The 26,044-nt window shown below is 28.1% G+C and overlaps 4 protein-coding genes across 7 annotated transcripts in view; 2 read left to right on the top strand and 2 right to left on the bottom strand.

Annotated features, from left to right (window-relative positions):
- LOC118443881 (cytochrome P450 4C1-like) lies at positions 1 to 2,710 on the top strand. The gene is made up of 10 exons (XM_085663400.1): positions 1 to 47; positions 680 to 725; positions 811 to 883; positions 954 to 1,060; positions 1,193 to 1,283; positions 1,499 to 1,681; positions 1,736 to 1,781; positions 1,900 to 2,026; positions 2,338 to 2,436; positions 2,516 to 2,710. Exons 1-10 carry the CDS (start codon positions 1 to 3, stop codon positions 2,708 to 2,710), a joined length of 1,014 nt encoding a protein of 337 aa, XP_085519526.1.
- A 62-nt stretch (positions 2,711 to 2,772) lies between these two features.
- Positions 2,773 to 3,826, top strand: LOC146872309 (putative cytochrome P450 4p3). The gene is made up of 4 exons (XM_085663401.1): positions 2,773 to 2,854; positions 2,965 to 3,141; positions 3,218 to 3,373; positions 3,756 to 3,826. Exons 1-4 carry the CDS (start codon positions 2,773 to 2,775, stop codon positions 3,824 to 3,826), a joined length of 486 nt encoding a protein of 161 aa, XP_085519527.1.
- An 882-nt stretch (positions 3,827 to 4,708) lies between these two features.
- Positions 4,709 to 7,412, bottom strand: LOC118443884 (cytochrome P450 4C1-like). The gene is made up of 12 exons (XM_085663402.1): positions 7,238 to 7,412; positions 7,060 to 7,166; positions 6,879 to 6,969; positions 6,374 to 6,556; positions 6,215 to 6,284; positions 6,016 to 6,142; positions 5,829 to 5,915; positions 5,657 to 5,758; positions 5,507 to 5,576; positions 5,229 to 5,402; positions 4,932 to 5,108; positions 4,709 to 4,843 (listed from the first exon to the last, which is right to left on the bottom strand). The coding sequence occupies exons 1-12, from the start codon at positions 7,410 to 7,412 to the stop codon at positions 4,776 to 4,778; spliced, it is 1,431 nt and encodes a 476-aa protein (XP_085519528.1). The 3' UTR covers positions 4,709 to 4,775.
- Positions 7,413 to 13,143: 5,731 nt separating this feature from the next.
- LOC118443878 (uncharacterized) overlaps positions 13,144 to 26,044 on the bottom strand; it is a 158,665-nt gene continuing 145,764 nt past the window's right edge. For 3 of the 4 annotated variants that reach the window (XM_035871487.2, XM_035871486.2, XM_035871485.2), the window contains exons 5-7: positions 25,309 to 25,467; positions 19,504 to 19,858; positions 13,144 to 18,052 (exon numbers count right to left, since the gene is read on the bottom strand). In XM_035871487.2, the coding sequence (XP_035727380.1) occupies positions 17,644 to 18,052; positions 19,504 to 19,858; positions 25,309 to 25,467 (923 nt within the window). In that variant the 3' untranslated portion in view covers positions 13,144 to 17,643. The remainder of the gene's footprint in view (positions 18,053 to 19,503; positions 19,859 to 25,308; positions 25,468 to 26,044) is intronic. The other variant, XM_035871490.2, reaches the window with a different exon arrangement.

A 26,044-nucleotide genomic window follows, 5' to 3' on the forward strand; every position in this document is an offset into this window, starting at 1 on the left:
ATGACCGTCTTTAGACATCCATTAGAAATTTGGACACGTAAACATCGGTTGTCATTCGTCTTCTACGATAACCCGAACTAAGAGAACTTCGAAAATATCTGAATATTTTATTAAAAGAGTTAATCTGTTAAACTGTTCACTGTAAATAAGGTGTTGTTTTTGTTATCAAAATATTTTTTTGTTTTAACGTGTGGTTGCGGATAACAACAAATTATTTTTAATATCTGTGTTTATTATCTAATGTACTTCAAGAATTAAAACTGGAAATTCTTATTTTTTTTTATGAACAAGATAATTAATGATTATTGAAGTAGAAATACACATTATAATAAGAAACGAATGAAAATTTAATTACACAAATTATTTATCAGTCCATTAAAGAACCAAATGAATAAGATTTTATGCATTAGTAATGTTGTCGCATTTATATTTTTTATAAGTAGTGTTATAAAATGATCATTATCGAGCGATCGTGCAAAAGAAACGTTTGCGTAAACAAATTCCGATTGAATATACAAAGTCCATAGGCCACAAAATTTAAATAACTACTGTTTCCCTCTTCACTCTTCACTTTCACTGTTGCGGCAGGAAAATCGTAGGAGTTGCATTGTGGAAACAGAGTGTCTGTAAATCACAAAATTTATAACCATAATCGCTAGATTATTTTTATTTTATTAAGTTATTTCCATACATTCTATTTGAATCAGTTTATCATGGAATTCACTGTAATATTAATTATTATTGTAAAAATTTTATTTGCTCTATGGAATAGCAGATTATTTTTTAAATAAATTACATATGTTTAATAAGATTAAAGGAATCTCTGGTCCAAAAGCATATCCAATTATTGGAAATATTCATTTATTTATTGGTGATATAGCTGGTGAATTTGTATCTTATATTTTTTATATTGAAGTATTTTACCCGATATTTATTCATAATTTTTTTTTTAGCTTTACTCAACCAAATATTAAATCTCGATAAGAATTATCAATTATTGTGGCGTGTATGGCTAGGAATAAAATTATTTGTAATCGTAGACAATCCCGAATATATCAAAGTAAGATATATTAACGTTATTTTAATAATTTTTAATAATTATTATTATCTTTTCTAATAATTATTATTATTCTTATTATTATCTTTTATTATTATTATCTTTTTAATTCGTATTTTTATTTTTTTTCGGAAGACTGTATTCAATAGTCCAAATATTACTGATAAGAGCGTGGAATATGAAAAATTTAAACCTTTTGTGGGCAATGGTTTGTTAACTGCTCCAGGTGAAGTATATTTTCTACACTGTTTATTAATACTTAAATATATATATATATATATATATATATATATATAAAAAATATTAAATTTTAGAAAATTGAACAGTAAAAATTCTTGCTCCTTTATATGCACATACAGATAAATGTATTATATGTATGTCTAGACGAATAAAATAAGTAAAGCATGTAAATTAAAGTATTGCTTTCCTTTTGATTTTAAGCATCATTGTGGAATCGACATCGAAAAATGTTAAATGACGTGTTCCTTTTAAAACATACAAAATCGCATATGGATCTATTCATTAATTATTCTATCGTTTTAATGAAAAAATTGGAAACTTCAATTGGAGAAGAATTAGACGTTTTCCATTACATTTTTCGCTGTACATTGGATATAATATATGGTAGAATTTAGAAATTTTTATATATATATATAAAATTGACGTTTTTGTTTAAAGTTTATTATAATTTTGTAAAACTTTTTACTGGAAGACGGCATGCTGGGTACGAAATAAATTCGCTAACAAATACGGATTGCAAATTAGTTGAATCAATAGAATGATAATAACAATGAAACTATTATTTTCGTAATATATTGTATGTTTTTCATCTGCTTTTTCAGTGGAATGGATATAGCTATACAGAGGATCTTCAAATTATGGTTACATCCGAACATAATTTTTTATAACACTGCTATAGAAAAGAAATATCAGGCGTGTTTGTTTTATCAGGATAACTTTACAAACAATGTATAATTAGAAGAAACATTTTTTAAATTGTATTCCTACTTTTCAAAATTTCAAAATTTTAATATTTTATTTTATATATATATATATATATATATATATATATATATATATATATATATATAGTTGTTTTTTATTCCTAAAGATAATCAAAGAAAAAAAATAATTTATATTGAAAAGTAAAATTAATCGGGAATTGACAGAGAAAAATTTAAGTAAAAATATGAAATATACGTTTAATAAAATTTAATTTTCAATCTTTTCATTTATTAATGATATTAATGAGATTCTTGTTCATTTTTCAAAAACCAAAGTTAAGGACACTTCTAGATTTTTTATTTGAAATATCGCACGAAAGGGGAAAATATTCGGAGCAAGATATTTCCGAGCAAATCAATACGATGGTTATAGCTGTAAGTCGTAATTATTATTTAGCTGCAAAAAAATTTTGTTTACTGAAGAAAATTAAAAAAATCTGTATTTTGCTTTCAGAGAAGCGAAACTTCAGCCACAATCATTAGCTTTGTCCTCTTAATGCTTGCTACATTCCCGGAAATTCAAATACGTATATATAACATTTCTTTAATAATTTGTCATTACGTATCGGACGTAAATTATATTCATATTTACTTCTTATCCTGTCTTCCACATATTCGATCACAAAGGACAAAGTATATGAGGAACTAAATCAAATTTACTGCTCGGACGATCCGAAAAGTGTTCCAATAACATATAATAATATTAAAAGTATGAAACTTTTGGAACGTGTGATCAAGGAAACGTTACGTCTATTTCCTGCAATTCCAGTTATTGCCCGGAGAGTGACGTTAGGTATAAAAGATATCTCTGCATACAAGATGACTTGTTTTATGCTTTTTATCATTCATAATATATATCATTTTTATTATATAGTAATAATATTTTTTATTAATTGTATTAAGTGAGAGAAGGTTGGACTATATCGAAAGGTAGTTCAGCAGTATTTCTCATTTATGAACTTCATAGAAGCGCAAAATATTGGTCACGGTCATTAGTATTCGATCCCGATAGATTCCCACCGGAAAAGAATTGTTCTACATATTTATTTCCATTTAGTTACAGTCGAAGAAATTGCATAGGTAATTACATACTCCTATAGATTATTTGATAGTATAGTCCAGAGAATTCTAAAATAAATTGATTTTATTTTTTTAGGTCAAAATTTTGCTATGCTAAATATAACAGTAATCATTGCTAGCCTGATAAGAAAATTTCTAATTAAAATAGATAATCCAATAGGAATTACTGAAATAGGTTTAAAGATGAGCCTCACATTAAAATCGGCAAAACCAATAAGAGTAAAATTTGAAAGTAGAAATTAATTAAAACATATAACATATATATAATACATAATTAATATATATACATAACGAATTCTGTGAAATATGGTATAGAATCTGTAGCAGAAACAAATTATTATCTGTACAAAATAAAAACTGTACAATAACCGTTGACTAATTATTTCGTATAATTTGATATAATGAATAAATAATTAATAGATCCCTCGAAGGTCATTCTCATTGCTTATTTCGAAATTCTAATAAATTAATATTTTAATACATTCTCTCTCTCCCTCTTTCTCTCCCTCTCTTTCACTCTCTCTCTCTCATATTCTTAGCAGGAATTTGTTAATATTATTCATGAATGTCAATTAAAGTATTAGATTTATATGGAGTTGTGTAAATTCTTGCAGGAATACTTTATTTATTCACGAAATTGTTTTCAAACGATCCTGCTAAAGAGCCTTTAGAAAATAAAGAATAAATAGATGATGAGATTTTTTAAATGCTAAAATGACCATTTTGTTAAACTAATCTTTTCTTTAGGCATTTAATGAAAGACATGTTATAACAATTGAATAGAAACTATACAAGTAATGCCTTTTCATCGTATTTAACAATATTAAGAAGAATAAAATTCACTCATTAATTATACATTATATACATGTTCTACTCTCTGCTATCATGCCTAGTGTTCTATATAGATAATTATTTTTTTTGCTCTTTCACTCTCGCAATGTCGCTTTTTGCTATCCACCTGTACGTTTTTTAGAACATGGGCCAACGATCTATATCCGGTGTAAGGTGCTCGCCTAATCTCTGCACATGGACTGACATTCAATCATGTGGCTACATTTATTCTTTACGTTTGTTTTTATATAATATTTAAATTGTATTCCATAAATTCTAGAAAATGCATTTACTATATTTTACATTCTTAGATAAAAAATTCGCAATGCTATAAATAAAGGTAATAATTGCTATTTTGCTAAAATATTTTGTTAAAATATATGATTTATCATTAAAATACGGCCAGTAGCAATAGAAGAAATTCTAATAAAAATGAACGTTACGTTAAAGCCGGCGAGAAGTCTAATGTTTAATTTATATAAATATAATATATAGATAATTAATATATAAACATAACGAATCCTGTGGATAACTGTAGGTAAACTGTACCAGATATAAATTATTAACCGTATAAAATAAGAATTGTACAAAAACTACAAAAGGATCTCATTATTTTATACGATTTTATATAATAAATGGTCAATGGCAAAAGACTTTCTCTAATTTTAACAACATTGAGTAAGTTAATGTTATCCAATGAAGTTATGTTTCTGAAGTGGTCCGTGAAATTTTCCTGAATGATAACTACTTTAGAATTTATCGCCAATCAGTTTGAAAGTATTACTAACTAACATTGAAATCGTTCAATAATCTGATCTTTTTATCAGTGTAGCGATTACTGTTGCCATCTCTAGCATAGCGAAATTTTGACCTAAAAAAATAAAATCAATAGTAAATGCATTTTATTTTGAAATTTTCTGGAATATACTTAAAAATAATCTATAGGAGTATGTAATTACCTATGCAATTTCTTCGACCGTAACTAAATGGAAAGGAATACGTAGAACAATATTTTTCCGATAGAAACCTATAGGGATCGAATACTAATGGCCGTGGCCAATATTTCGCGCTTCTATGTAGTTTATAGATGGGACATACTGCTGAACATCCTTTCGGTATTGTCCAATTTGAAGTAACTTAATATAATTAATAAATAAATATTAGTACTACATAATACGTTCATATTATTAATAATGAAATATAAAACGTAAAACAATGAAAAGATGTGTATAAAATTATTTTGAATGCAGAGCTACCTTTTATATCTTGCGTCACTTTCCGGGCGATGATTGGAACAACAGGAAATAAACGTAACGTTTCCTTGATCACACGTTCCAAAAGTTTCATACTTTTAATATCATCATATGTCATTGAAACATTTTTTGAATCGTCCGAGCAGTAAATTCGATTAACTTCCTCATATACTTTGTCCTTTGTGATCGATGATTTGGAAGACATGATAAGAAATTAATATGAATATAATTTATGTCAGATACGTAATGACAAATTATTAAGGAAATGTTATATATATGTATTTGAATTTCCGGGAATGTAGCAAGCATTAAGAGGACAAAGTTAATGGTCGTGGCTGAAGTTTCGCTGTCCTGAAAGTAATATACAGTTGTTCTTAATTGTCATTAATAAAAAAATTTTATTGCAATTAAAAATAATAAATACGACTTACATTTATAATTATTGTATTTATTTTATCGCGGATATCTTTCTCCGTATATACTTCTCCTTTGTGCGATAACACGAATAAAAAATCAAAGTGTCTTCTATTTTTGTCCTTAAAAAATAAACAAGAATTTATGATTAATTGATGACAAGATTGAAAATTAAATTTTATTAAAGATATATTGCTTACTTTTATTTAACTTTTCCGCTGTCAATTCTCGATTAATTTTACTTTTTAACATAGATCCCATTTTTTCTTTGATTATCTTTAGGAACAAAAAATATCGATATGCTTAGAAAATATTATATTAAAATTTTTTAATTTTGAAAAGAATGGAATTGAAAAAATATTTGCTTTAATGATACCTTGTTTGTTACGTTATCCAGATAAGCCATGCACGCCTGAAATTTCTTTCCTCTAGCAGTGTTATAAAATATAATGTACGGATGTAACCATAATTTAAAGATTCTTTGTGTTACTATATCCATCTCACTGAAAGTGCACACAAAAAATATTAAAAATATACATAATATATTACAAAAATAAAAGTATCGTTAGTACTACCATTTTATTGATTCAGCTAATTTACAATCCGGATTTGTCAGCGAATTTAGTTGCGTATTCAGCGTGGCATCTTTAAACATGAAATTTTGCAAAATTATAGTAAATTCAAACAAATGTACATAAATTTTATAAACATTAAAAGTTTCTAAATTAAAATACCACATATTATATCTAAAGTACAACGCAAGACATAATCAAAAATGTCTAATTCTTCTCCAACAAGAGTTTCTAATTTTTCCATTAATTCGACAGAATGATTAACAAATACATCCATATATGACTCTATATTTTTCATAAGGAACATTTTATTTAATACTTTTCGATATGAATCCCATACTGATGCTAAAATCAAATTAAAAGGAAAGCAGTTAGTCTTTAATTTACATATTTCAATTATTTCACATATATTATATATTACCTTAATTTACATATTTTATTTTATTAGTTCATATATACGTACATGTTTATAATGAAAGAGCAAAAGAGAAAAGATCTTGTGTATATTTATATATTACATTCATTTGTATTTGTAAGTAAAGGAGCAAAAATATTTTACTATTCAATTTCAAAAGATTAAATGTTACAAAAAAGAATATATTTGATATTACATACTTAATATAATTACTTTTGTACTAATAAATAATGTGGACGATATATACTTTACTTGGAGCGGTTAACAAACCATTGCTTATAAAAGGTTTCAATTTTTCGTATCTCTCGCTCTTATCAATAATATTTGGACTTTTTAGTACAGTCTTCCGTATTTTATTAAAAAAAATAAAAATACAAAATGAAAAGATTATGAAATCATTAAAAATTATTAAAAAACCACTAACGGATCTTACCTTGATATATTCTGGATTGTCCACCATTACAAGTAATTTCGTTTCTATCTGTACACGCCACAATAATTGATAATTCTTATCAAGATTTATTAATTGTTCGAATAGAGCTAGAATAGAGATTTTAAATAAATATTGGATGAAATACTTAAATATAAATGAATTTATGATACAAGTTTACCTGTTGTGTCGCCAATAAACAGATGAGTATTTCCAATTATTAGAAATGCTTTTGGTCCAGAAATGCCGTTGAGAATATTAAACATATATAATTTATTTAAAAAGTATTCTGCTATTCCGTAGTCTATTCCAAATAAAATTGTTAGAATAATAATTAATATTACGGTTAAATACATGATGAATTTTATCAATAGGTCTATATATATAAATAACTTAATTATAATGAAAATAATATTATATCCCTAATAATAATTGTTATTATTACTTGATAGCACAGCGCAGCGGCTCCTACTACATTTCTGTCCTTACAGAAACTGAGGATGGAATAGAAAACCGAGGAATATTTAAAGAAAGCGTAAATCTAACTTTTCTAACGTGATTACCGCTTACATTTGAGATTTCTCTTTTGATTGGACAAGAACAGATTAGAAAGGTCGAAGATGGCACCAAAATTTGATTCTGTCCCTACTTCTTCTTAATACAAGGATTGCGATGACTGAACCTTGCGTAATAAACCGGTTGTTAATTAATTCTTCATTGGAATGACGAATATGTTATAAATCCAATGTTTATTCGTTTTAGGTTTTCATATATACTTCTGCTTTAATTGTGCGAATGTAGACAAAACTTTAATTGATATTAAAAATTGAGATGGTACTGAAAAATCTAGAAGAATGCATTTTTAAGTTTTTACTAATCTTTAAGAAAATTAATTTATAAGAATTTAGAGAAAAGTATGATCTTCAATGTCTTTATCCATTGATCATTTATTGTATAGAATCTTATGAAATAATGAGATCCTATTGTAGTTTTTTACAATTTTTATTTTATACTGTAAAGACACCACGTAAAATGAAACACTTCCTCTTTTGCTATGTATCGTAAATTACTGTCATCATATGTGTCATGATTTATTCCATATATTCTTCTATTTATAATATTTTTCTTCTTATTATTACTATAGTAATAGTAGTAATAACTGAAATAATATAAAGTGAACTCCCACAGAAGAAAACATAACGAAATAACGCTGGCAGAAAAGTTTCGCAAATAATGTGGAAAAAACCTTGAGTTTTGATCGTTATTAAAAATAATATATAATGTATACGTTCACTAATATAGGATATATATGTTCATTAATTCTGAAAAAGTAATCGACAAATGTATATACTTTATATTCATATCTAATCCAACAAAATTATATCGTTGCTGTATCACGGATCACCGCGAAATTCTCGTTAGTTATTAGTAGAAAAAATATACATAAGAGATTGAATAGGAACAACTTACTAAATTATAAATAAGGAGAAGGGGAAAGTAAATTAGTTCATTATTTTCGTTAGAATCGAACGTAGGATTTCTTGTATTACTAATCTAAATGCTAGCAAATGTGCTACACAATGCTTTCATAATCTTTATATTTTCAATTTATAAACATAATGAAAAACTACAAACATCAGAGTAATAAATTTTTTCATCGAAAAATGTCGAAAACAGCATTTACGCCGTCAATGAAGACAGAAGTAATTTTTGAACAATTGAAAAAAGGTGTCATATTGAGGACGAAGATTTAATCCAATGTATTGAATTTTCGGAAAATTATCTTCGAAAAAAATCGTGTAAATTATATTATTTTTATTCGAAGATAATTTATGCATAAACTAAAAGTTCTTTCAAAAATCCGGAAAAGATATGCAGTAGACTCGTTTTGAAAATGAGAACGTGATCATCAAAATTGGTCAAGAATTATGCCTGTTCTCATGATGGCTTAAATCATTAAGAAATCCGAGATAATGAAGAGCCTTTAGATTATTTTAAGCAAATAAGTGAAAAATCCGAAATTTTTTGATTCACTGGTACAATGATTTTATGTAATAGATGTCTGTAATAGATAACTATAACTTTATATTCTACATTTTCTAATATGGAGCAATTTTAACAGCGAATTCTTTGACTCTAATTGAAATGAACCTTATGCTATTGTTATTTTTTAGATTATTGTTTTTCAAATATTACCAATAGGCTCATATTCTTTTGTTTGTATTCAAATATGTCATTAAGATACAAAATTATGTTAGGTTTAGAATTATATAATATCTCGATATGAATGATGATTAATTTTAGAAATGAAAATGTGATAATTGATATAATTATAATGGTAGATATAGGAATATTTTAATAGATTTTTTATGTATTATCATTTTATTTTTGAGATTGCAACTAGGATCACTGAAATATTGCAGGTATTGTTATTCAGATATTGGAGATTATTTGTCGCACATATTAATGCCGTAAGTGAATGAAGCTTACATCATAGAATTAGAATATATGATATGTGCTAGCGGAATTGGAAATAATAATATTTTCCTTTACTACAATGATTTGACAGTGTACCTGAAAAAGTAACCGAAGTGCAACTGAGGGCACATGAAGTATATAAATATAGATAACTGCATTGAATAGAGCTTTTGTATAGTGATGGATATAGAGAAGTTTCTAACAAAAAGGGAGTCTTTGGAATGATAATATTTGGGACTTCTTTGGGATAAACAACAAGCAAGCAATGAATAATTACTCGCGTAGTGTAAGAAGACCTACGTAGTATAAATAGTTCTTTTCTTATTTAGACTTTAAACACTTTGTTTGTAATAAAACAATTTTTGATATAATATTTTCAAAATTTATGTAATAGTTTATGTATGTTATTATATGATCATAAATAAGATTCTTTTTATTTTATTTTTCTTGTTCATGAAATAATCATTAAGAGTGAAATAAAGTATCGAAATAGACTTGACCGTTACTAGGCCCTTATTGCGTAAAATATAAATACAATCCATTAAAATATAAAAACAATTACCTGGAAAATATAGTGCGTAAAATATAAAAACAATTACCAGTATATTGTTTACGAAGCCATTTATTGGAGCAAAGACAAAAAGGGACACATATTACGTCGTATCATATTGAAAGTATTTGGTTTATGTCAAGTGAAAACTTGTTGCGTCTTACGTTCCTAACTAAGGGAGCGTGTTACGTTGCATTTCTCGTACCGTGATAATGGTCGAATTGCATTGAGGATATCATCATCAATGTTATAAACCCACTGGTCGTCATGAAAAATGGCAATTGGGAATTTTTTAATTTTCAAAACTACTGGGATAATACAATGTCTTTGATGGATCCTGGAGAATTCATGAGGAAGATGCGTGATAAAAGGCACCATGTGAATTTAAAATTATAACGATATATTTGAAGTATTGAGATGCGAAGGTTTCGGTTGTCTTACTATTTTTAGCTTCAAATGTAGAGGTTGATTATCACGATGGTTCGTGTTGTCAAGAATGTCTCTCTCTCTCTTTCTATTATTCCCCCTTGCCATCTAATTTTTATTGATATAGAGAGTATATACACGCGCGTACGTATGCAGGCACGTGATAATTGTAAATATGATGAACCGAGTTGGATTCCATTCAATAAAATTGTGAAACACTGTCAAAATTTATTATAATGACAACCAACTTTTTTGCTGGACATTGTTCCTCTATTTTTTTTTTTTTTTGATATTACGGATATCTTAAGTGGTCAGTTACTGGAACTGTGGTCAAAATTTTTTTCTTTTCTTTAAAAGATTTTTTTTCTAAAAATCTCATCGAGACGAATAGTAAGACGATGAGAGATAAATGAGTGTTCGAATTTGAGTGCCCTTATTGTAATAATACGAATATTCTTGTGATACACTCTAGACGAATGCAAAAACATTGTAATAAAGGAATGAAAAATAATTATTTTATTTCGATAAATAATACCTTTTCTTTGTTAGTGGAAGTTTTTTTAATATTTGCCAGGGATCAATCAGATAATCATGAAATGTGTAATCTCAAGATCGAGATTGTTGTCGAACGATTTCTTTTCAATATTAATTAATAATACTTTCAAACTGATTGGAAACAAACGTTGAAATAAATTTCATTTTTCTGAAAAATTCTAAACTTTAATAAATTTAAAGTTATCATACTGGAAATTTTACCGATCACAGATACATAATCTCTTTGGATATTATTGACTTACTCGATATAGTTCAAAGTAGAGAAGGTCTGTACAATTAATAATTAATTTTCCTTAATGAACTATTTAATCAGTAATTGCATGATTTACTACTCTCCATTAATAACATGTGCACATTATTTACTTATTTTATATATTTATTAAAAACGATTGTTCTACATGAACAATCATATATGAACAAAAATATATCTGCATTACGTGACATCGATGAAACAGCATTTCAGCTTATCGATCATTGGTGAATGTACGTTTGTACAAAAATATGAATATTAACTTGAATTAAAATCTTCGTGATATATCTGTCAATTACATACGTCTTACGAAATATAAATATATATATATATATAATATATATATATATATATATATATATATATATATATGTCAGACCGAGAAGATATTTAAGTATTTAATATTTTAATATTTAATAATGGTTGCTATAAAATAGAGGCATCCAATCTGAAATTTTGAATTAACTCTGAATCCAATCGCTTCCTTGTCCCATACGTTTGATAATATCTCTCCATTTCTGTCTGTTCGAACGGGCTATGTATATATATCTTATTTTTTTCTTAAAGTATTTTGTCGGTATGAATATCGATATACATCGACGTTAATCATTACATTATATAACTTGTAAAGACGGGATTATTTGAACATGATATATTAGTTAACTCGTCTAGTTTCATCATATAATAAAACTCCATATGTCAACTAAATATTCTGATTTGAGAAAGAGAGAAAGAAAGAGAGAGAGAGAGAGAGAGAGAGAGAGAGAGAAAGAGAGAGAGAGAAAGAGAGAGAGATAAATTTTGAGCGCATTGCATTTTTTTTTCTCTCACACTTTCATATTCTAAAAGACTTTTAATAGAACGATTCGAAAATTGGTACGGCATGATCGAGATAAGATTCTACTTTCGTAACGGCCAATTCGATTTGAATCTTAATCCTTAAATAGTAACTGCGCAATTTTTAAATTCGAACAATATCAATTACAAATTCGAAGTTAAAAGATAATAGAACAATGTATGATACGTATGGTTACGACGCAACATTTATTTGTTTATTTCTACCTACATGCACACGTACACATTTATTAAAGAATTATATAACAAATATATCTATCTATAGACATCTATCTATAAAGAAATGGATAATTATGTACGTTTATTTCATCGATAATACGTTTATCTCATCGATAATATGTCTATCTTATCGATTTCGATGATTTTTGAATATGTTCTTAGGTTCATGATTTTAAACAACTTTTTCTCGATAAATATAATCGTACAAATCGATCTTAGTTTACGAGATATCCATGAAAGTATATATTTTTTTTATTTTGATCAGATGCAATTTAGATCCAATCAATATCTAAATCTAAACGGTAACTCAAACTTAAAATCACGATTAAACAAGCATCGATTTAATTTCAATTAGTTTATGTTAAGTTCGAGATTGATTAAAATTGATTTGGATTTCGGAACTTTAAGTAAAAATTAAACTAAATCAATAATTTTTCAATAATGATAGATCATTATTTTTTTTTTTTTTACATTTTTGACTATCTGAAGATAGACTAAGTTGTGTTTTTTTTTCATCTCTTTCTGTTAACAAATTAAGAAACATATAATATAATATAGTCATGTCCGTTGAATTCAAATGCAATTTAGTAAAATATCGCAAAAATTTAAACGGCGCATATCGAACGCATATCAAAGTTAAAACGTTCAAAAATTATCTTCATAAATGTCTCATGAACTAAGATCTATATATACGTTTATATATTTATACAAAGAAAAATAGTTACTTAAAATATTGATTTCAACGACTCTCTATATAATTAATAAAAAATATAAACGATTCTTAATTATTTTGAGGATAGAAAAATCCATTGTTAGGTGGCGATTGGGAAAGTGAGAAAAAGAAAAAGAGGACAGAATAAGAAGAGGAAGAAGAAGAAATAGAAAGAAGAAAAAAATAAAGAATAAGAAAAAAGAAAACAAAAAGAAACAAAGAAGAAAAAGAACAAAAAGGAAAGAGATAATAGACGATTGGATAAAAGCAAACAACTTTTGGGAACCATACCTATTTGGTGAATTATCTCGAGTCAAATCGAATCGTTGCTTCGAGGATTACGTTAACGATCCGAAAAATGCAGATCGTAGAGAAAGGCTCGGTATGCGCGAAAGGGCGATTTGGTATGGTTGAGAGAGAAAAAGAGAGAGAGAGAGAGAGAGAGAGAGAGAGAGAGAGAGAGATTAAAGCGAGTGAGGTGGGGTTTTAAGGAGGGGTAAGGGGTATTAGCGAAAACGACAAAGGTATTTGCTATAGGTGTGTCCAGCATATATCGTGCGTGTTGGGTAATGCGTAAGGTGCTGAAGAGGAGAAGAGATGGAGGAGGAGGAGTAGAAGGATGATGATAATAGTGTGTGCGTGGTTGGGCACACACGAACGCGTTTCGCGATATCTCACGATTCGATCTCCACGACGGGCTCTTCGGCCGCCCGTATATTTACATGTATAATTTATATATCCCGCAGCTCGAAAAAGCGCGCGCGCGCACATGTCGCAGGACGAGAAGGAGGAGGAGACGGATGGCCGAGGGAGAGCCGGAGAGAAGGGCGGTTACAGGGCCGTCCTCGGTTACGACCATTCGTCGACGTTTCGCCGACATTTACTCGGCTATTATTATTAACGTTTTAAAGTTTCGCGCACGTAAATCCGAGAAAATTTTGTCGAATTCTCGTCGTCTTAAGGATTATTTTGCGATTCCCACGATTGATAGATCGATTTCTCCAGATCCTTCTTCCCATCCCGTATACCCTTTCTCCAATACCGTTGAAATTGTCCCTTCGAGAATAACGAAATGAAACGTATAGCACAAATCGTTTGCGATTGATTTTGTGCTAAGATAATTTGTTGTTTATTTTTGTGCTATTCATTTGATTGGAAAATTATCCGAAAGTAAATGGTAAAATAAAAGTCGGTGCGATGGTATTCCATGCGAATTTAACTGAATGCACACGTGTGCCCGAACGCGGAAGGTATTCCCTGTCTTTGTCTCTTTCTTTTTCTTTTCTCTCTCTCTCTCTCTCTCTCTCTCTCTTTTTCTCTTTCTCTTTCTCTTTCACTGTTAGGTGGACCTTAATTAAACACGGTCGCAAGCGAATTCCATAATACGTTCTCATTTGTGTGTAACACGTCCATGATAACGCTTAAAGTTACTGCCACCGTTAAGATGGCGCGGCCTTCGGGGTGCGACTTCGTTGAATTTTTGTTCTTTTTATTTCTTTTTTCGCAAAATAATGCGACGGGGCACTGACTTTCTGTCTCTCTCTCTCTCTCTCTCTCTCTCTCTCTCACACCCTTCTCCTCTTCTTCCCACTATTACTACTACTACTATTATTACTACTATTACTATTACTACTACTACCACTACTACTACAATTACAACTTCTCTTTTTCTACCCGCACGCCCGCCATTGTGACCGCAAGGGCGCAATTAATTATTGCGTGCCCTCAAGGTACCGCATTGTTGCATCCTCTTGTATTAGTGTATCTCTTCTCTCTCGCACATGTGTATGTGTTTTTGATATACATGTGAGAAACTCCTTTTGACTTTTAACGCACGACCCGTTCACAGGTACGTGCCGAGATATTCTAGGGACCCTTCGAAATATAATTATTCACAAATACATAAAAATACATTTTCATTCGTTTATATCGTTAATATTACATTTAATACCATTTCAAGTTGTTCGTTGTATTATACGCGAATAATATCATATCGATGAATTGATAACGATACAACGAATACGACGATATACAATATAAATAATATTACAATAGAATTTCATCGAAAAATTATAATTTTGTTAATGCTAATATTATTGCGAAATATCATTCGTACCTATCTACGTTAAAATGATATCACGTTAATTCGATACGATTTAATAAGAAATATCGAGTGAAAATTTTTATGGCAATAAAAGCATCCTATAAGCTACGAGAAATAAATTATAATTACGAAACATATTTCCTCTCGTAAATCGATGTTCTCGTTACCACTAATAACAATAATGAACGTGTATAGTATCCAGTATATCTGGTAACAAATTTTCTATTTCTCTTTCTTTCTCTCTCCCTCACTCTCGTATCTACTGCAAAGAGTAGAAAAATTCTACCTCTTTCTTTTTCTTTTTTATTCTCGGGGCAATGTATATCGGTTGAAAAGAAAGAGACAGAAAACGAGGCAAATCGACAATTTCTTCTTGCGGTAACAGCATCGCGTGTCGAACAAAAACAATCGGGTCTACCGGAGCGCGTAATTAACGTGAACGGAAATGAGTTGAGAGGGGTGAGAGAAAGAGAAAGAGGAAGAGAAAGAGAGAAAGAGAGAGAGAGAGAAAGAGAGTGAGAGAGAGGGAGAGAGAAAGTGAGAGAGGAGGGCAGGAAGAGCGACGATTAAATGACTCTTCGACGTATCCGCCGCGGTGGAATTAATTAGTCCACTAGTCGATCGAACGAGTTGAAGACAAACGATCGAATCGTTATCGCATGTTTCTAAAAGGTAGCTTGATTTAAAGATCGATGAACTAATCGGTTAGTATGATCTTATAGGTATATTATACCTTAATTTAAACGGTCGATATCGTCGTTCGTTTATCTCTATGTGATCGCGTTGACGAACGAAAAGTAAATAATCGTTCTTTCTCTCTCTCTCTCTCTCTCTCTCTCTCTCTCCTCCCTCTCTTTCTCCTCCTTCTCTCCCACTCTCTCTGTTTCTCCCTTTCTTGTTTTCTTTTTATCTTTCTTCGTGACGAAGTAACCTCAAAGAAAGTATCATGCTAATGTTAAACTCGCCCGCGAAGAAGTTATTTGCACTTTCGTGGAAGTATGCAATTTCGCAATTTGATGACGTAATTCGACAAAGTGTATCTATGTATATGTATATATGTATGCACGTACATACCTACATATGTATGCATGTATTTGTATATACGTAGGATATATGTATAGACGTACAAGCGAAAACGAGACCATTTGCATACAGATAAAGAGCTGACACGAAGGTATATATATATATATATATATATATACATAGTTGTATTATATAGATAGATAGGTATACGTACATATGTATGTATGCGCGGATACGTGTTGAGAAGGGAGCCTGCGTGTGTCGGCGGCGGCCCGTTTAAACGCAAAAGCGATGCGGACGTAGCTCAAGGGCATTCACTGGAAGCTTCTCCGAACGTCAAATTACGAAATACCTGTTCTTGGCAACGACGACTTCATTCCGTTCGTTTTGTGTACCCCATCCTCCGTATTGTTCGAGTTTTGAAATTCTCGCTTTTACGTAATTTTTTTCTTTTTCTTCGTCATCGGTTTTTCCTTTTTTTTTTTCTTGTTTTCTTTTTTTTCTTTCATTTTTGTTTTAATTCACATTTCATTTTCTCCCGAGTTTCTTTTTTCCGATTTTAAGATTTTTATACGATTTTCTTTTCAAAATTTTGCTAAAATTGTAAACGTGACGTTTGATTATAAATAGTATCATTCGAAATATTTTCGAACGTTATTTGAATAATTCGTTATATTTAAATAGACTGACGTGAAAGATTTGAAATTATTGGGAAGAGCTAACACTCTCGGGAAAAAAAAGAAAAAAAAAAAAGAAATATTTTTTTCCTTCGTTCCTCCGTAAAAAATGTCGTACTGTTTTTTTTTTCCCAGTCTTATCCGAATTGTTTTCGAATCATCGAACACCGCGCGACCGCATGGCTATCAAATAAATAACTTTATCTTTTTCTTTAATCTTCTCCTAGACCGCATAAGTGGGAAACACACGAACCGCGTCAAATCGATCAGTGATGCGATCTCGAAACGATAGGCCAAGACATAGAACTTTATTGTTCTTAATGCGATATAAAATACGATTAGAATCAAAAGTGAACATTGCGGAGGTAATCAATTATAACCAGAACCGATTTTTCACCCCACCCCCCTCACTCTCTTTCTTTTTTTTCTATCCTAAGCGATGCGCTTCGCAAAAGTCCATATCTCTTTTCTTTGATGGAAAAAAAATATATCCAACTTCATATTACAAGTCGAAAAGACGTTGATGATTGTTCGGAATACAAAAATATATCATGTCGTAAATAGAAAGGATTTTCACGTTTCGCGATCACTTGTGCGAAGATTAATTTCATTTAAAACAAAATCACTAGAAAGTAAGAGTAACTATATGCTATGATATTATAATACAATATAATCCATGAAAACACTTTGTAATTTTCGAAGAATCTTCTTTGCCATCCTTTTTTCTTTTTTCTTTTTTTAAATATAATCCGAGGGCACCGTACTCTCGTTTATCGCCGCCAATCTATACTGCGGCGTTTCCAAGTTTTGCGGATTAAGATGGAGATTCGTTTGAGTCGTTGTAGGTGCGGATGACGATACAGTCGACGGCATCTGTTGATTTGTTGAATTCGAGCTTAAATCACTGTAATAGGCGCTACTCGGGGCGCTACTCAATGTTGGCCCATCCGGTTCGGCATCACTTCCGGTATATGCCGTATTTTGGTACGACGGACGTTCGCCATTTCTATTGGCCATTCTTAAGTCTTGATGATGGTGATGGTGATTGTTGTGATGGTGGTGATGGTGATGATGATGTTGTAACTGATTCGGTGGTACCGGTGTTGATGGTCCATTTTCATACATCTCGTAATCGGGTTCTTGTAGCCTATTAAACATTTTTATTTAAATTAAATTTGTTTTTGTTTTCAATATAGTCATTAGATTGATTTAATTAATCAATTAGTGCTGTAATAAGTCAAGAATTTATTTATAATACTTTATTATTTATATATGAATCAATTTATTAAACATATTTCGTGTCACATGTTTAGTTTTTTGTACACTATGAATCTTATTTTTAAAACAAATAATATTTTTTTGACAGATAAAATATTAAAAAATAATTGTTGGTATAAATATTATATGTATTATGATGATATTTGCAAATCTGACACTAATAATTTATACGGTATTGTTATAAATTCAGTTAGTCACTTGGTGCTGTTTTATTTAATTACGCTCACACGTATTTATACTTTGCATTTGGCTGATTAGTTATTTGTGTCATCGTGAAAAGAAAGAAAACAGAAATTACAGAAAGATCAATCGAAAGTATAAAAAAAATATTTATTAGGAAAAAGCTAGACAAAAAAATTGAATATATATATATATATATATATATATATATATCTCAACGATTGTTGCACAAGCGTAAATTTGGTATCAAAATTAATTACCAAAATATACGTATTTTTAGTGAAAAGAGTTTGATCAAATTGTCGAGGATTTAAAAGAGAAGTGACTGAAAAAATATTAAAATGGGGAGAATAAAAAAAAATTAACTTTTTGTTTATTTTTAAATATTTTTTTTTTTAATATGAAATAAACTTATTTGTTTGTTATATTGTGGATTTTATAATTCCAATATTTACTCTACTAATAAATAAATTATTTTGTTTTTCTCCTGAAAATTCCAAACTTTATAATCTTTATTGTTTTTGATAAACATGGCTTGATAATGATATCGAAAAATAGGTTAACAAAAAACGAGTTAAATTCCTAGTTTTCTTTTTTTTATAATAAAAAAACATTAGGTGGTTAGGATTTTTATCAAAATTCCTAATTTCTTCATTTTGGATATTTACTGACATTAATTGATTTACTAAAGTTATATAATAAAATATATATATATATATATATATATATATATATATATATATTCAAACGTACATTGTAGAATGTATTATTACAGACGTAACGTTTATCTTACAACAAATAATGCACAATTAATTTAATTTAATTTAATTTAATTTAATTTAATTTAATAAGACATTGACATTTGAATTAAATTATTTACAATTCAAGTTGAACATAAAGTTTTATCGTTTATCACCTTTGAACATAATTATCAAGGAAAATTTTTTCCTTTTATTTTAAATATAAAAAGTTAATTATCGATCGATTGCCTTGGTAATAAAATTAAAAAAGCAAAAAAAAATAAAAATAAAAAAATAAAAACAAAAAAATTTGTGTAAACGAAGGCACAATCACTTTAGCCTATCAAAGATTCATTCGATAAATAGTTTTAAATAAATTCAAATAAGGAAATACGATTACCTTTTGCTATGTCGCGTTCTAAGGGTCTCCCTTTGCAAAGTTTCATCTCCGCTTCCAGTTCCATAATGGCGATGCAATCTCGTCGCATCGAGTTCGTGATACTCGTCGTCTTGACCGGCGGAAGTTGTGCCGTACGTCGAACTTCCTCTCATTTGCAACTGAAGATCGCTCGCGTAGCTCGCCGCCTGAGAGTCAAGTTCGGCGTATAGTGCCTCGTCCGTTTGCATATGGGTATAATGATTCTCAACCGGTAAGTTCATTGCTCTCCTATGTTGAGGAAGAGACAAGGGCGTGGTGACGACACCCGTTGTACCACCACCTCGTCTTGAACCAAGCCATGACCAGACATTGTGTCCTGACAACAAATTATTACATCTCGTTAGAAAAAAAAAGGAAAAACAAAAAACAATCAACAGATATGAACATTCTTTATTAGAGGGGAAATGTTTTTTTCGTCAATTTTTTAGAAAAAATTTTTTATGATATTATATTTTAAGAAAATTTCATAGGAATATTTCGAAAATTGACGATGTTATTGCCTAAGATAGACTCTAGCAAGTTCAATGTTATACGTACAGTAAGGGTAGAAAGTATTCGTATACTGATCAATTTCAATAAATAATATTTCGTAAAATTGCAGTTTAATAACTAATTTTTTTTTATAAACAATTAATTGGTACATATTTTTGCACATCCTTAGAGTGGATATGGTTAAAAAAGAAAAAAAAAAAGAAAAAAATTAATTTTTTAAAAATTGTTTGTGTTACTTACAAAATTAGCAAGATAAAAAAAAATAAATCAACAGAAATATGAAAATAATAATTATTCGTACAATTGTTGAATTTTCAAAAATTCATTGAAAAAAATGTAACTTAAATCTGACGATAAAAAATTAGAGTAACTGGTTAATTAAATACTTCATAGGATTTCCATTTGATTTTAATATTGTAGGAACTCTTCTAAGTAACGAATTAATTTAAATTAAATTAAATTCAATGTAACACTTAATGGGATTTTATTCCATTTCTCCATCATAACATTTTTTAGATATTTTTTAGAAGAAATTTTGTATTTTCTAATTTTACGTTCTGAGTAATCCCATAATGTTCTATCAAATTGAGATCTGGAGACTGGGGAGGAGTTTTTATATTATGTTAGTGATGTGTTATGTAATATTCGCATTATCGTATTATACGCAGTATATTTTGGATCGTTGTCTTGCATAAAAATAAAATTATCCTTTGTGCTCATTTTTTTCTGCACTAAAAATGAGAATGTGTTTTAAATTGTCAATGTAAATCCTGTGATTCATTACTTCATTAATAAATTTTAATGTGCTAACACCAGTATTTTTTTATTTCTGGTTTTTTTTCTTTTTTATTTTTTTGATAATATACAGGAGATACTATACTACTCTATTTGATTTGACATCGATAACTTCAAGAATATAATGAATTGTTTCAATTATTTTATTGGAAAATATTCTACGAAATACATATTAACGATAATGATGAATTTTTATCAATAAAATAAATTATAGAAAAAATGCGTGCAAAAAAGAATCATAAAAGATTATCTTTTTTGGACCATTTAGGTGTATATTCTCTCTTAAACACACATATGAGTCAATTTTTTCTTTTTTTTTTATTATTTTCTAATTAATTGCATAATCGCTATTATTATTTACGATCTTTCGTACTATTTTTTATAAATTTTCTATTTCTCACTTATAAAAATATATTGGTTTATAAAACTGATGAATTTGAACGTCACGGACATTTTTAGAATTATTTATTTTTGAAAATATCTTTTTATAGATATAAACAAACGATAATCCGATGTTGCGAGTATCGAATTAATATAATCTGTACAGTAAAACTATTCACTTCAAGCTATTTTATTTTTCTTAGGTTGTTTTTCTTACAAGGCATGTGGTGCTATCACATTACCGTTTCTTCACTGATTCCTTGTAATATAACCATTCTGTAATATTTCTTGACAATGAACGTCAACGATAATTATTTCAACCGGTTTTAATAATACAAAATAAATTATGCCAATACAGTCCTACCAAACGCATAATACAGACACGGTTTAAATGTGAATACAGATTTTTTTTTTGTTCCAAATTCAATATCTTGCAAATTAAAATTAACTTTTTGCAAATCAAGTTTCTTTTTTTTGTTTATAGAATTGTTTTCTTAAGTTTTTTTTAATTAAAATAAAATCAAATATTAATTTATTGTTAAGAAATTCCAAATTTTATTGTATCTGATACAAAGATGTATTGAAGATAATTAATTAATAGTAATCATTAATTCATTATGTACGGAATTCATTATTTATATAAATGTTTTATGTAATAAAATAAAATTAAGGATATTTTATTTTTTACTAAATGAATAATATTTAAACACGTTTCTGTTATATCGATATTTATCTGGAATTCTTACTATTTACGGGAAAGAATAATTTTCTTTAAATGTGTGATTTGAGATTAGAACAAAATATAAACTCATGTAAATTTTCATTAGATTTTTTATTGTTGGCCGAATAAATTTAATAAGCAGTGATTTGAAATTTTACTTTCGACTGCATATTTTTAAATATCTTTTCGTTACTTTTTATTTCAGAAATTAAAAGACGATAATTTGATGAATTTTGTAGAAAAATTTGATTTGCAAAACAATGAAATTTGATTTGCAAACAGATGAATTTGATTGTGAATTCCAAAAGGGTAAATTTGATTTGCAAAAGGATGAATTTGATTTAAAAAAGGGTGAATTTGATTTGCAAATCAAATTTATTTTTTTAATCAAAAGATTAAATTTGAAATGCGACATCTGTATAGTTGATTGGTTCGGAAAAAAACATTGATTGGAATGTTTCAAGTTATCCATTTTTCATTACAGGTGACAATTTTGTTAGGAAATGAATGACTTCATTGACTAGTTAATAACAATGTATAAATTATTCGTCACTGATCTTTGTCTGTATTCAATTAATGCAAAACCCAAATAATTTGCCTAGATACTTTTCTGATTTCATATAAGTATGTTTGCATTATCGAGCAAGGGATCTAAATATATTAACTATTTTTTGGATTATTAATTTTGAATCTGATCCTCAACCAATAATTTTAAAATATCAATATAGCAGACTAATTATTCGTCAAATAAGATAAAATAAGTCATGAGATAAGTCAAAATCATTCCTGACAAATTCGGTGAACCAATTTGACGGAAATAGGCTCATATTAAACCTTAAACCTTCATAGATATCACAAATTTTTATTATTGCGTTAAAACTCGATCGAAAATAAAATAACATTCAATGACGTATATGTACTTCTGAAGATTGATAGTCCGTTATTTTGTTTTGGGATAAAAAGAAATTTTTTATTTTTTTGTTTAAAACAATAAATTCATAATCTGTTTTACAATTGAAAAGAACAAAACGTGTTTTCAGATATTAGAAAAGTTGAACTTTAAAGTTAATTTATTTATTTAAAAAGATCGAGGACTTATGAATAACCTTAATATAATTTAAGGGTTTTAAAGTAAAGTTCACAATATTGAAGTAAATAGAGTGATGAATTTGAAGATATCCCAAAATATTTTCTGCTAATAGCAAGTCGTTTTGTTTAAAAATCAATTTCAATTTTGAAATTTGTTAAAAATTTTTAATTTTGTTTAAAAATCAATTTTATTTTTTAATCGAATTGCCTTTTATTTTAATTTTTATCGGCATCGATGAACAGATGCAATATTTTTTTTATTGTTGTCAGAAAATTCTACTCGTATATTAAATTCGATCGCTAATCTCTCTGCATCACAATTAAACGTTAATATATTTATATTAAAATAGAAATCACTTTGTAAGTTCAATGTAATAAATATTTAATTTTTATTTAATAAAAAAATTATTGAAAGAAGAATTTATTAATTTTTGCTAAAAAAAATATATGTTTTTATCTTATTTTTAATAAAAAAATTACTAAAAGGAAAAATTTCTTGACTTTTTGATATTTTGTGAAATTTTATATATATATATATATATATATAAATATTTAAATTAAATATAATAATATAATAAAATATAAAAATTTAAACAAAGTAATTATTCTTCTAATAAATAAATAATTTAAGATATGTCACATATTATATTACATAATCCAATATTAAGTAAGAATTTAAATAAAGTAAAAATAATTATTATCATAATAAATAAATAATTTTAGATATGTCATATATTATAATATATAAATAAATTTTTATAATTATTCTTATTATAACTAATAATGTGATTGGGTATTTACTTTATAAATTATAACTGATAAATAATTAATATTTATTTAAAATTAAGATTTTAGAATATTTAATTATTTTATAATCTAATTTAATTAATATCAAATGTATTATAAAGTAAGAAAAATTATTTTAAAAAAGATACTTATTAAATTTAAAAAAAAAATATTTATAGATAAGAATTTAATAATAACATAAATATGAAGTACAAATAGTTAATTAATGTATATATTTAAATTATAAAATATATTTATTAATAGATTGTGATCAAATTGTTTGAAATTTTACATAAAATATCTTTACGTATTATAAAAGTCTTGTGTAAAATTTTGATCGAGCCATTTCGTTAATTTTTAACTTTAAAAATAATTGCAATAAAATGGACGCCATATTGAAAATAATTATTTAAAAAAATTGTGAGAAGTTAAAGAAGAAACATTTCCATATCTTATAAAAATTTTTTTTTTTTTAACAAACGATGTCATTTAGAAAATTATTAAGCTATCAGTATGAAATTTTCGAATTAGTATACAAACTAAATGCGTGTAAAACCGTTTAAATTAGCAAATTCGTAACTATAGTTAATAAAAGCTTAGGCAATAAACTTAAACACATTAGGCTTAAATACATACATTTAAAAAAATACATCAAATACAATTGAAAAATTTTATTTCGATTAAAATTTCTAACGAGGCAATATTTTCTTTTTTTGCACATTGGTGATTTTGCATGAAGCATTCCCAACAGTTTTGTCTAAAAAAATATCCTTACGGTGTTGTCGAGAAAGCAATAGTCTCATTAGAAAAATTGTTGCTTTTTATGCAAGAAGAAATCGAAGAAACATTGAAGCCATATTTAATCGGCAACATGGATGCAATGGCAAGTATTCAAGTTTACAACTGAAAGAGATCCAAGATCGATCTTACTTGTGTATATGTGGAAATTTTCTATTATTTATTTATTTATTTATTTATTCATTGTTTACTAGGTTTTATTTATATTTTATTTTCTTCTTTTTTTTTTACATTCGGGATATTTTTCTTACACGATTAATTGTAAAGCAACATTTTAGTTTATTTTTAATCACATCTTTGAATTCCATAAGAGCATCCTCGTTAATTCCATTAAAAGCCAGTTCACTTTTTAATCTTTTATGTTAGAATATAATTTTGTTAATGTAATTTTTATCTAATTAAAAATACAATTATCTATACAAAAATACAAGTATCAACACAACAAGATCATAGTATATGCGCCATCGTAAACAAATTTCCGTGTATTTCCTTATTAATTTTCTATAAAAAATACTGAATGATCGGTTACGTAAAAGCGGTTTGTTACATGTAAGAAATATTTAAAAGTATCCTAACTCGTCATTTTCCATCATATTTTCAAGGTTATTTAAAAATTCAAGAATTATATCCCACATGAGATTTCCTTTGTTAGAGAGGCAAACGATCAATTTGTTTTGGGATTGAAGTGATAGGGAAAGACTCACCGGGACTAGGAGCAATGTCCTGATAAGGGGGTAGCTTGTCAAGTTCTAGAGAAGCTCGATCCGGTATAACGGCTATCCCACCACCATTCCCACCCCCTCCACCATTTGAGCCAGCTTCCTGAGAGTTAGGATCTTCTACACCAACACCGCAACAGTTCGCTGAAACAAGAATCTTAAAATTAACAGCGTGATCTCTTTCATCATTCTCTTCATTCTACAGGAAAATCCGTTGGTGCGTACATAGGTGTCTATTCGCCGAAGTTCTTCTCAAATTTCGTTCACCTTTCCAAGATTCACCGCGTTAGGTTAGTAACAGAGAGAAAGAGAGAAAGAGAGAAAGAGGAGAGAGAGTTTTTAAGATTTCTTCTCTAGAGGATGGAAACGAATAAGCAGGACGAAACACGTCAAATGCCAGGTGAGCTGATACGTTATAAGCGCTCATGCGCAAACCATCTATATATTATATATATATATATGTATGTGTGTGTGTGTGTGTATTTTGTATGGATACCTACAAGCGATGTCTATAGTTCATATATACAAATATGTATGTACATGGATATATATATATATATATATAAAACGCTCCCGAATTCGTGCATTATGACGAATATAAGCAAGAGTATGAAATAAAAAAAGCAGCTGTTTTCTCTACTGTTTGTATTGTGCTCCTGTCATCGTGCCGTCATGGGGTTTTATATAGAATCCTACCGTTGATCGGAGAGGGAAGGAGAGA

This window comes from Vespa mandarinia, chromosome 21 (genome assembly GCF_050613455.1).
Source record: "Vespa mandarinia isolate Hongniang chromosome 21, ASM5061345v1, whole genome shotgun sequence".
Lineage (NCBI taxonomy): Eukaryota > Metazoa > Arthropoda > Insecta > Hymenoptera > Vespidae > Vespa > Vespa mandarinia.